The sequence below is a fragment of the Danio aesculapii genome, chromosome 12 (genome assembly GCF_903798145.1).
Source record: "Danio aesculapii chromosome 12, fDanAes4.1, whole genome shotgun sequence".
NCBI classification, from domain to species: domain Eukaryota; kingdom Metazoa; phylum Chordata; class Actinopteri; order Cypriniformes; family Danionidae; genus Danio; species Danio aesculapii.
The window spans coordinates 2,900,216-2,913,656 of NC_079446.1; the positions used below are offsets into that span (position 1 = coordinate 2,900,216).

General features: G+C 39.6%; 1 protein-coding gene across 1 annotated transcript in view; it reads left to right on the top strand.

Moving 5' to 3' along the window:
• Positions 1-13,237, top strand: part of frmpd2 (FERM and PDZ domain containing 2) — a 50,639-nt gene extending 37,402 nt beyond the window's left edge. The window contains exons 22-27 of the mRNA XM_056469764.1: positions 1,736-1,829; positions 2,285-2,370; positions 5,688-5,880; positions 8,276-8,487; positions 11,199-11,265; positions 13,188-13,237. Of these exons, the coding sequence (XP_056325739.1) occupies positions 1,736-1,829; positions 2,285-2,370; positions 5,688-5,880; positions 8,276-8,487; positions 11,199-11,265; positions 13,188-13,237 (702 nt within the window). The remainder of the gene's footprint in view (positions 1-1,735; positions 1,830-2,284; positions 2,371-5,687; positions 5,881-8,275; positions 8,488-11,198; positions 11,266-13,187) is intronic.
• Positions 13,238-13,441: the final 204 nt, after the last annotated feature.

Below are 13,441 nucleotides of genomic sequence, written 5' to 3' on the forward strand. Positions count from 1 at the left end.
GACTGAATAATGCGCAGGTTAGTGTATACTCCATCAGCTGTTTTCGTTTCTGTCAACGTTGCGGTTTTTACTGTTTGGCGCCATCTTGTGTCTGAATAATGCACAGGTTAGTATATACTCCATCAGCTGTTTACATTTCTGTCAGCTTTGTGTTTCTGACTGTTTGGCGCCATCTAGTGTCTAAATAATGCACAGGTTAGTGTATACTCCATCAGCTGTTTCGTTTCTGTTTTCGTTTCTTTAAGCTTTGTATTTTTGACTGTTTGGCGCCATCTTGTGTCTGAATAATGCGCAGGTTAGTGTATACTCCAGCGGTTTACGATTCTGTCAGCGTTGTGTTTCTGACTGTTTGGCACCATCTTGTGTATGAATAATGCACAGGTTAGTGTATACTCCATCAGCTGTTTTAGTTTCTGTCAGCTTTGCGGTTTTTAGTGTTTGGCGCCATCTTGTGTCTGAATAATGCGCAGGTTAGTGTATACTCCGTCAGCGGTTTTCGTTTCTTTCAGCTTTGTATTTTCGACTGTTTGGCGCCATTTTGTGACTGAATAATGCCCAGGTTAGTGTATAATCCATCTGCTGTGTTCGTTTCTGTCAGTGTTGCGGTTTTGACTGTTTGGTGCCATCTTGTGTCTGAATAATGCTCAGGTTAGTGTATACTCCAGCTGTTTACGTTTCTGTCAGCTTTGTGTTTCTGACTGTTTGGCGCCATCTTGTGTCTGAATAATGCTCAGGTTAGTGTATACTCCAGCTGTTTTTGTTTCTGTCAGCGTTGCGGTTTTTACTGTTTGGCGCCATCTTGTGTCTGAATAATGCACAGGTTAGTGTATACTCCGTCAGTTGTTTTAGTTTCTGACAGCGTTGCAGTTTTTACTGTTTGGCGCCATCTTGTGTCTAAATAATGCGCAGGTTAGTGTATACTCCAGCTGTTTACGTTTCTGTCAGCTTTGTTTCTGACTGTTTGGCGCCATCTAGTGTCTGAATAATGCACAGGTTAGTGTATACTCCATCAGCTGTTATTGTTTCTGTCAGCGTTGCGGTTTTTACTGTTTGGCGCCATCTTGTGTCTGAATAATGCGCAGGTTAGTGTATACTCCATCAGCTGTTTTCAAACCTTTTTGTAAAGTGTGAGCACAGAGGGATACTAAATTCATGTGTCTTCTTTGTAAGTAAGTGACCCTTAGCACTGCTAATATGAACTCTAGCTTTAGCTGCTGTACGTGTGCTGATCTCTGGCCTCTGCGAGGTCAGTAGTATCACAGAAGGTCAAAGCACTTCAGCTGCCAAAGAGTGTCACATGACCGATGGTTAGCGTGAGGCTCTACCGGCTACCGCTAATCTGACTAAATGAGGTTAAGTAGCTTCAGGAGCATTAGGGCTGAATGTCACGGAGTTACAAGACAATACCATCAGACACCAAACCACCAGCAAATCCAATACACATGGGAGATCCCTAATGAAAAAATAGAGTGAATTTAAAAACAATTCCTATTATAATCTGAATGTAAATGCTTTCGAACACTTGGTTTCATTCACAATTAAATAACAATTGATTTAGAAGAGTCAGAGACTTCCATACGGCAGCTTCATCAATATTTCATTGATATTATTTGCAAGAAAATATACACTTTTAAGATCTGATTTTATTTCATTTTATCATCAATGGAAGAAACAGGATAAAGGAGTTAAAAAGGAGAGCTGTTGCACACTCATATGCTGATGTTTGAACACACAGGGAGGAGTGAACACAGGTCTGCGCTACGGTGGGATTTACATCAAGAGTCTGGTGTCAGGTGGAGTGGCGGAACAAGACGGACGAATACAGACAGGTAAACACTACTATCCTAACTGATATCACAGGTATAAACAGATTCACTCACACCATCCCTACAGTATATGGTTGCAAGCAGCGTTGGGTGTAATTTGGATTACTTTTCATATTTAGGGCATTTAATTACAGGTACTTACAATATAATCATCTCAAATACTGTACATAAATTCAAGAGTCGTGTGTAAATCAATTCAGAGCGGCAGAATAGTTGTATGTTTTTGTTATACACATTTATTTAGCAACTAAAGAAGGTTAAATTAGCACGTGCTCAAGCAAAGATGAATTGAGTAAGAAATTAATGTCAATATATTGTATGTGTGTGTGAAATATGGCGACATTAGTGTAAAAAGTTTTGACACAGTAATTAATAGCATATTTGAAGTAACACAACACTGGTTGCAAGAAGGTATCAGTTTGGTTGAGTCCCCATGTTTGTGTGTGTGTGTGTTTCAGGAGACAGACTGTTGGAAGTGGATGGCATCAGACTGCAGGGATTCACAGATCAGCAGGCGGCTGAATGTTTGGCCAGAACAGGCGAGGTAAATCTCTCTCTCTCTCATCTTTATGTAATCTCAACACTAACACCGTGACCTAACCAGACGCAACCCAAGATTCCAGCAAGAAGCAAACTGTACATCCACCCCTGATGCTATACGACATTTCAATAATACCAGCAATTAGAATAGTCCATTGCACTCCAGATGAACCGGACAGTTTAAAACTGAATGAATATACATTAAACCTCATTAACGTTATTAAAAGTACATGCTGAGTGACTGATACTGTTGGTTTGCACAGATTCACAGTTCTAACGTTTGTGTTAAGGTCTAGCACACTGAAGTCTGTCATTTTCATATGCGTTTTTTTCATATTCATTGGTTTTCAACTGTCCGCCACATTCTGTCTTTATATTATGCACTGTGTTTTTTCAAAAAGTTACCTGTAGCTCAAGTGAGATTATTCTGTATTTAGCTTTTCGCTTGTACGGTGGCTCTGCACTGTCAAACACTTCTCAAAGCGTTTTTTTGGAATGCGAAATTTTAATGTAAAACATATAAGATTAAAAAAATTGAACCCGGTTCGAATTTTTTATGATGGATGAAAGTTTCTGAGGCAGTGTGTTAAAGAGCCCATATTATACATGAAATAAGGTCATATGTAGGTTGTAAGGGTCTCCAACAACAGTCTAATATGCATGCAAGGTCAAAAAACACTTTGATGGTCTTATAATCTGCATTTATTTTTACCTAATTATCCCAGCGACTCCCATATGAATCGTTCAGTGATTCATTTGTTCCCAAACCCCTCCTCAGTGCGAAGCTAATTTGCGCTGATTGGACCGATGACAGCCTGCTGCGATTGGTCGACACGGACAAGGCTTCAGCGTGAGACAGAGTGAAATGCCCAGCTGCTAATCTACAATATAAAAGTAGTCACAGTGCACACACGCTTCACAGTGGATTTTGGCTGCCAGTGGGTGAATGTAAATACAGACGATGGACTAGAAAATACTGACGACTAACTATTTTATTGAGTAAAAAGTCCAAGAACTGGCGAGGAGATCTAAGCTGTCACAGTCTTCTTGCTCTTTTCACACACACACACACACACACACACACACACACACACACACACAGGGCCTGCGCGTCCATAGAGGAGCGGCTGAATAGAGAGGGCGCGGCGCTCAGTTATATCCGCGAATACCCGTGCGTTACACACACACGAGGAGACACACACACACACAGGGCCGGCGCGTCCATAGAGGAGCGGCTGAATTGAGAGGGCGCGGCGCGGCGCTCAGTTATATCCACGAATACCCGTGCGTTACACACACGAGGAGACACAGACACACACACACACACACACAGACACATTACTCCTACCTGAGGAAACGACACACACGCCTAGAGCGCTAGTTCAGCTTGCTGGGTGCAATTTAGACACCCCACCTCGAACCTGAGCTGAAATATTTTGAAACTTGACCGTTGCATGTGTGTAAACAGCTGACGATCCGTAATCAAAGCGGCACGCGGCACGCGTCACGTTTTCAACGTGGCTTTACACGCGATATGGGAATATAAAGAGTTAACCTGATACAGCACACGTGGTTACAAGTAACAAAACACAACTAATACATCATTTGCAAGCTAGAGTAAACGAGGCAACAATTGTAATCGCACGTACTTACACTTGTGAAATGGGGGTAGAAACTGATTCATGATCCACTGATCCTTGTTCTGACAGTCTTTACTGATCCTTCCTTTAACAAACTGAAGAAGTCTTCTTTGAAAGCATATAGTTTTCAGAAGCACTCAGAACTGCTCAAGGCTGGGCTATATTGCTGATGTTTCATCTTTGAGTAGACTGTCCATAATATCCATCTGCACAGCGTGACTTCATTCGACCGGTGTCTGTCTGTGTGTTTGTGTGTGTGGGGCTTTTTTTCTGTGTTAGTGGGCGGGGCCGCAGGTTTCAAATCTCCCGGGTTTGCACGCCCAACTACTTGTGTTTCATAGCTGCGTCATCACGAAACACCTAATGACTCGTTATCAAGACGACTCATTTGAAGCACTATGAGTCGACTCTCTTATAGATGAATCAATAGTTTTAAACACTGTACACTTACAGATTTAAGCCTTAGCTGGATATTTCACTTCACTTAGAGCTGTGTTACACACTACATGGAAGGGCATTTTCAAAAACCCATAATATGGGCTCTTTAATACTACAGACACAACATGAGGTCGAATTTATTTTCTAACGTGCAAAAATTACGGATTCAGTGTGCGATGACCTTTACTGGTGCTTTTAATCACATTCTCACTATATCATACTACATAAGCCATTAATGCTTCATGCATTTAATATGATAAATGCTGTTTTTAAAAATATTTTTGGTGTTATTTCTTGTGTAATATACAAAACAAGACTTTTGTCTTAAATATTTATGCAGCTCTTTTCCATTACAGTCTATAGTGAATATATTGGGGGGGGGGCATACACACTGGGATGCTTTTCGCTCTGGTTTATCTTAGACATTTTTCTGTATCCAATCAAACACAGTCAATTTTCATCGGCGTTAAGCATTGTTACCCCCTGACTATAGTTGGCGCCTAATGAACTTGTAAGTAAAGAAAAGTGAAATGAAACTCACCATCCAATCCTATTTGCTACTCTCCACTGCTACGGACATTATTGTAGTTGCTGTTGTGTTTATCATAGAGCTCTTTGTGTTCAGACACCAGTGAAAAAAGCAGCTCCACATTCATCTTGCCTCGATGCAGCATCTTCTTCATTGAGTGAAAGTGAAACTGGGATCACATGGACCGTTTTGTGCCTGAGCCTCTCCAAGTGGTGTTTACTGTAACTTCAGCAGCCCCTGGCATGTGAACAAACGTGACAATCTGATTGGTGGAGAAGTTTTTGAAGCGTCAAAACAAAAATGCAAGCATGAGACATTTCTCTTTGTTCAGTCACGAGGTGTTAAACATGAACGGGTCGGCGCAATAGCCTAGTGGTTAGCGCGTCGACATATGGTGCAGTAGCACGTCAGGGTGTCGCGAGTTCGAATCCCGGCTCGACGACATTTCCCTACCCTACCCCCCTCTCTCTCTCTCCAACTTCGCTTCCTGTCTAAAATACTGTCCTATCTAATAAAGGCAAAATGGCCAAAAATAAATCTTTAAAAAAAAAAAAAAACATAAACGGGTCTTAAAACGGAATATTTAGACTATGCCATGGCTTCTGGAAATTTGTGCTACTGTTCAATAATCATATAAGAGTTTTAGAGAAATGGTAAGTGTGCTCCAGCTGGTTTGATATTAGTGATAGTGTTTTTGTATGTGTGTGTTTGCAGGTTGTGGATCTGGTTCTAGAGCGGGACGGCGGCTCTATGCTTCAGCGAGGGCCTGGAAGTCCTCAGCTACGGCACACTCTCTCCATCTGCACCCCCGGTCCTGCTGGAACACAGGCCAGGAAGAGCTGTCCTGCCATCCCCATGACCAGACCCTTCAACATCAAGCCCAGAGACTACAGCTTTGTGTCGGACGGTAATAAAAAGTAAAGCACTGGGTTGGGCTGGGAAGTGTTATATATTTTATTGAATTCAGTGTTTTCATGTGACGTCACACCATTGGTGGAAATAGATTTTCCCTACCAGCAAATATTCATGTAAAAAAAGAAAAGAAAGGGCGTCGCAGTGGCGCAGTAGGTAGTGCTGTCGCCTCAGTGCAAGAAGGTCGCTGGTTCAACCCTCGGCTGGGTCAGTTGGCGTTTCTGTGTGGAGTTTGCAAGTTCTCCCTGCATTCGCGTGGGTTTCCTCCGGGTGCTCCGGTTTCCCCCACAAGTCCAAAGACATGCGGTACAGGTGAATTGGGTAGGCTAAATTGCCCGTAGTGTATGAGTGTGTATGGATGTTTCCCAGAGATGGGTTGCGGCTGGAAAGGCATCGGCTGCGTAAAACATGTACTGGATAAATTGGCGGTTCATTCTGCTGTGACGACCCCGGATTAATAAAGCGACTAAGCCGAAAAGAAAATGAATGAAAAGAAAAGAAACCGACACTAAATATAGAAGCAGACATCTACAAGCTATAACACCAGTGACTATATCGCTGAGGAATATCCACAAGATAAATGTAAAGTCGCCGAATTGGAGCTCTGACAGGACATGATGGTTTTAAATGACTGAAAAACGACTGCAGTATATGGATCGCATATCTCTGTTTTGTTCTGTTGATATAGTGAATTGGGCTGCGTTTCAGTGGAGATACCAGTGTAGCTGCCATTACGGCCCATTGTTTTTTTTTTGCGCCACCACGTCCCTGCACAGGTCACGTGACTGAAAGCTATCAATTGTAATGTATTACATTATTGATTAATACTTGATGCACTTGCCATTGTACTTTTATTTGTAACAGCAGGGGAAGATTGAATAATTTCCAATTTGAGGCGGCAGTGAAGTTTGCACGTGGAGTTCCTGAATGAATATATTTAATTATGAATAAAATGAAAAGGTTGTGGATAAATTTGGAGGACACTCATGGCACTGCTTGTGTAAATGATTCATTTAAGCTACATTTTATAATTCAAAGCTAACTGCTTGCTTAGATATGCTTAGATCATATATATATATATATATATATATAAAAATAAAGCCATTTACTTCAAAAATCCTTAAATACCAAAACAAATATGGATTGTTGTTTCTCAGAAACCCTAAAGGACTTAGCCTCAGGTAGTGGTGCACACTGCCATGCAAAAAGAGGTCATGCAAACTCAAAGCGAACTTGCGCCAACACTGCGATGGCGACGTATTTGTCACATGCACCCAAGCGAACTTGTGCATCCGTCGAGCATAAATGAGCCTTAAATGTTGCTATTGACTATTAATGTTGCTACGGCACCTCCTTCATGCTAGGAGAAAAAGGTTTACCAAAACTAAGTGACTAGATTACTTCTTGTTTTCTGGACTGGTAGATTCACCCAGATCAACTACTTTAACACAAAAACAAGTTTCTAAACATTTACATCACACAAAATCTGCAGAAACAATAGTAAAAGTGCATGTATGGTCCGAGCCCCTCCCTCAGAGAATCGTCAGCTTATCACGATCGATGACTGGCTCCTGTACTAGACGACGGGCTTCATACGCAATATGGCTTTGGCTTTTTCTCCATTCGAAACTATACGAGTAACATGTCTTGTGTATTCTGTAGTCTTTGACTGAGCTTTTATATAGCAAAAATTCAACATAATTTACAATATTACTTTATTTCACACCCTGGTCAAACAGTTCTCTGAGCGTACATGAGGCTGTGAATTAAAGCTAATTATATTATAGATAGTGTTAGTTATATAAAGCTAATTGTATTATAGATAGTATAGTTGATGCACAGACTGGTGGTTTGGCTTCATCAGACCTCAATGTGTCATCAGGAGCCAATGGGATTGATTTAGACTTTTTGGTATGCTTTATTTTTAATCTTAAAAATGAATGACCATTGACTTGAATTATATGAATGACCAAGAACCACAGGTTTATGTTCTACTAAAGATCTTGGATGGCCTGAGGATAAGCAAATTAACTGCAAATTAAACATTTTTGGGTGAACTATCCCTTTAAGTGTTGACATTGAACCGTCCTTCACAAAACGACCTGAAGCAGTTCCACTGTAGTTGTAAATGTGCAGATTAGCAGGTGCTAATATATAATAAGACCCCCTTCCTGCGTCACAAGGGGCCTGAAACTGCACCTTTTTTCCCTCATGCTTGCTGAAAGTGCACCAAAACTAACCTACTGGACTGTTTACTGGATTGCTAGTCAATGAAACACACAACAAGTGTTTTTTCACAATATGCTGCTGCTGCGCTCTGGGATTACGCACACAGGTAATGTGTGAAAACCCCCTGAAGCTTCTTTAAAGCGCTCTAATTCTGTACACAGACAACATTCAGGAGGTGACGCTTAAGAAGAGGCTGAACGGCCTGGGCTTCAGCTTCTTCATCTCAGAGCTGGACACGTCTCTGGACCGCGGCTCCATCGTGAGGATAAAAACACTGTTCCCAGGTCAGCCGGCAGAGGAGAGCGGCAAGATCCAGGAGGGAGACGTCATTCTGTCCATCAATGGAGAGCCGCTCAAGGGCCTATCCTATCAGGTAACACTCCATCCACTTTACAGACAGCTCAACATGATTAGCTCTCCTCTTGTATCTTTTAAAATTATTTTCACAAGATAAGATAATAGTTTTAATAACTCATTTCTAATGACTCATTTCTTTTCTGTCTTTGCCATGATGACAGTACATAATAATTTACTGTTTACTTTGCAAGATACTAGTACTCAGCTTAAAGTGCAATTTAAAGATTTAAGTGAACAAGGCAAGTTAGGTAAGTCACTGGACAACAGTGGTTTGTTCTGTAGACTTGTTTAAGGGTGCTTTCACACCTATAGATCGATTGTTTGTTCCAAAACAGGGATTAAAACTGTTACAGTGTTGGGTTTTGTTCTTGGTACGGTTCACTTTCACATGGTTTTTGGATTCTATATAGACCAAAATAGTTAAAACAAGTCACATGTGAGTAAAATATCCTCCCATTGGTCAGAGTTTGGTTTATTTCCAGCTGTCATACATCGTTATTTTAATTTATAACAAGAAATGAGACATTTCTAAAGTAAAAAGGTGCACCTTCATTATGTATGAATTTACAATATTACTTTATTTCACACCCTGTTCAAACAGTTCTCTGAGCGTACATGAGGCTGTGAATTAAAGCTAATTATATTATGAATAATGTTCAATTGTATTGCACAGACTGGTGGTTTGGCTTCATCAGACCTCAATGTGTCATCAGGAGCCAATGGGATTGATTTAGACTTTTTAGTATGTGTCTATTTTTAATCTTAAAAATGAATGACCAAGAACCACAGGTTTATGTTCTACTGAAGATCTTGGATGGCCTGAGGATAAGCAAATTAACTGCAAATTAAACATTTTTGGGTGAACTATCCCTTTAAGTGTTGATATTGACCCGTCCTTCACAAAACGACCTGAAGCAGTGCCACTGTAGTTGTAAATGTGCAGATTAGCAGGTGCTAATATATAATAAGACCTCCTTCCTGCGTCACAAGGGGCCTGAACCTGCACCTTTTTTCCCTCTTGCTTGCTGAAAGTGCACCAAAACTAACCATGTGAATTTCTCATACATAGCCTCATTTCAATAGTCAAGGGCTGTAAAATATATATCAATTCTATATCAGAAGCTGAGTTAACCAAGAAGTTAATGATATTTATATATATATATATATATATATATATATATATATATATATATATATATATATATATATTTATATATATTTATATATATATTTATATATATATATATATATATATATATATATATATATATATATTATTTATATTATTATTATTATTATTATTAATAGTACAGCTAGACAGCATGCTTTCACTTTCATATTCAACATAAAACAAACTTTTACCGGCAGGAATGATACCTCTACTCATCATTCTCTTTTCGTATAGCCATATAAATGCCTATTACATACCCATAATACACTGTGATATAGGCTGGTTTGTTAGTTTGTTGGTTCGTATTGCTTTCCCACTACAACTGATTGCTCCACAGTTCGTTTCAACCAAGCAGAGACAACCTCATTCAGGCGATCTCGGACTAATTGTTTTGGCATGGATCTGAGCGTGACTGTGGGAGTCACACATGCCCAAACAAACCGAGCTAAGGGGGCAAATGCACCAGGTTCCCTGCATCGACAAGGGGTGTAACGGTACATGCGTTCATCCCGAACTGTCACCGTACGAGGGTGACCGTTCAGTTCATGCTCTTCCACAGCGAATACAGTCGGTCCAGATGTGCAGTCAATGTTTGGCAGAAAAGACCCTAGCAGTGCAATGTCTGTACAGGCATTCACAAAGAACAGTCTTTGCATCTGAAAACGTGAGATGCAGTGATTAAAGTGGTTCTGGCATGTTGTTGTTAACTTGCAACACAGAAGCCTGCAATGCTAGTCCCGCCTCAGAGTTCCTCTGATTGGTCCACTGCTCTGGTACTAACAGTAATGAGCACTGCTGCTAGTAACAGCTGAAACTGTATATCTTGACATGCTGTCTAAAAAATGTGTACGGTGCTACAGAAGATGTGTCACGCACATCTGTTAACCACTTTTACATAGAAAAGCTATGTAAACATAAGATTCTGTCTCATCTCTCATGCCATGCATGTGAGTCTTTCTCTACACACACACCCCACTGCACCCACTGTTATGGATTGCCATAGTAGAGCTAGCATTTTCATTAAAAGAGATTTCAGTTTTGAAGCTTACTGAATCTTATGCACCATTACTGTTTCTCTGCTGTTTTAGGAGAGGGTTAGGCTCAACCTTAGAAAGTTTCATCATATATTTTTTCATTATGCTGTTTATTTTGTACTTTTGCATCACAAGAAGCTTTTCCATTCTGTAGTTGATTGTGAAGAAACACTTCTGACTGTTCAAAATAAAGAGAAAAAGCTAGCACTGGGGATTTGTTAAAAAGATTGATCCCAAAGCAAAGGTACTGTGACTTCTGTGTACCGTTGCACCCCTAGTACTGACCCTAAAAATGTAAAAACTGCTTTTATTGCAGCTAAACTAAAAGAAATAAGACTTTCTCCAGAAGAAATGATATTATAGGAAATACTTTGACGGTTTCATTGCTCGGTTGAACATCACTTGTTGGGAAATTTTGAAAAAAAAACAGAAAAAATTCACAGGAGGGCGAATCATTTGGCCTCAACTGTACACTACAGCGTTTACAGCTGATATAATGACTGTTAAACTCTGACCCCACAGCACGTCCTGCAGTTATTGAGGAATTCCCCTTCAGAAGTGCGGATGCTTCTCTGCCGTCCTGCTCAAGGTACTCTGAATATACCCCAAAACCTCATGTTATTCATTGGGAATTTCTATAAAAGTATTGAGAATTTGAGATGTGTGATTATGTTTTTGAAACAGTCTCATGTTCACTAAGGTTTCATTTCATTTATATAGCTTCAAGAGTTCACACTTAGATATTGCTTGATGCTATTAGCAGGTTTGGCATGCTGTCCCGGGAGAGAACCCTGAGCTCGAAGATAATTGATCACCTGGTCGATTGAGCATGTAAGGGGGTATGAGATCAGGTGGTTCTCGAGAGCTCCCCGTGGTAAAGGAAAAAAGGGGGAGAAGGGGTGGATATGCGATGTTTCTTCAGAAAACGAAGATAAGGGAGTCATTTTTTTTCTAGGCTACTTATAGTGAGTTTGGATTAATTTGATTGGCTAGCTAATGACTGTAGATGAGAGACTAGCTGCGCTCAATCATTTCACGTGCTCCTCTCGAAATTAGTTTGTAAAACTTCACTTATAAAAAGTTGACCATGTGATCATGTTGTTAAAACTATTGTAATATTTTTAGAATGGTTGAAAATTATCATTGTTATTTAATCATGGATGCAAAGCTGAATTTTCAGCATCAACACTTCAGTCTTCAGGGTCACATGATCTTTCAGAATCAATCAAATATGATGATTTGTGCTCAAGATTCACTTCTGATTTACAGTATTGAAAACTATTTTTAAAAAGAAACTAGACTAAAGAAATCAAAGATTTATTCAGCAAAGATACGATCATGTGTTAAAAGAGACAGAAATGTTTTAATGTTATACCAGGAAACATTCCATTTTGTTTTGTTCATCAAAGAATCTCCAAAAGATTCTCACAAAAGTTTGAAGCAGCACAACCATTTTCAACATTTATTGATAATTACTGCGGCTCAAATTATGATGAAGGTTACTTATTAATGAGCTGCAAATCCTCATATTAGAATAATTATTCATTTCTGAAGCATTATATGAAGTAATGAATTAAATATTATTATAAAACATATTCTAAAAGGAAAAATATCATCACAACACTGTTACTGCTTTTACTGCATTTATAAACAGCATTGACGAGCATTCAGGACTTTTAAAAAGATTACAAATTTATTCCAAATGTTTATCCCCTGACGCAAATATATATATAGCCCGGGGCCAGTGTGAGAGACCCTTGGGACAGCAAACAGGATCATTACTGCCCCGATTGGGACAGTGTTGCCTTGTCCCTAAAGTTTCATTTGCCTGCGACTATTTGTCAGTTCTATGCATTTTAAGTTTGGGCTTTTAAGTCTTTAAATGCGACCTTCTCTGTGATGTCGTAAACACCATATTGCTTTTTGGTTCCTCTTATCTGATTTGATGTTTTGAGCATGCTATTTTTTCCCCCATAACCTGGTAACAACCAGTAGTGACGGCAACATGGCGGCAATATCAAATTATAAGGGTAAAAGAAAATGTCTGTTTCTAACGTCTCGGAAGCAGACATTTAATTGGGAACAAAACACGACGAAAAAAAATGAAGTGATGTTTTGCACAGTTTGCCGTCAGTATGACAAGTCGGCCACCTTTTGTTAAATAATTTAGAACTGCAATAAAATACCTGCACATTTTCCGGACTTCTTTTTTTTTTGCAGAACACTTTGAATTGTGCTCATTATGCATTTATTAACATTTTGTATTTAAATTCTAGATTCACAGACATTATTTATGTCACATTATTTAAAATATGTGGCTAAAAATAGCCATTTACTTCTCTTTTTTGTTTTCGGTGGGCCACTGAAAATTTTGCCAGGACAAGTAAAATTCTGAATCATTGGCCCGATCGGACCAGTAGAAAAAATCCCCAGCGTTGAACCCTGTTTATGTTTTTAAAATACCAAAATCAGTGTTTACAGTAATGTGGAACCATGTTTTATGTTGTTCAGGAACACTTCCAGCAGTATCAGAGAAAATAGGCCAACTGACCTGCAGCTGAAGCACGACTGATCAAGTCAAATGAGCATTTCAGTGAAGGTCTTCTCCTGAGGGGAACGAACATCACAGAGGAGTCCCAGTGCATTATGGGAGAGGACAGATCCCTGAGAAGGGTTAGAAAACTCAAAATCAGTTCTAACTATCAAAAGAATGACGCAAATGAGCTGGATGAAATAAAACACTAGTGTTTATATACAGCTTATTT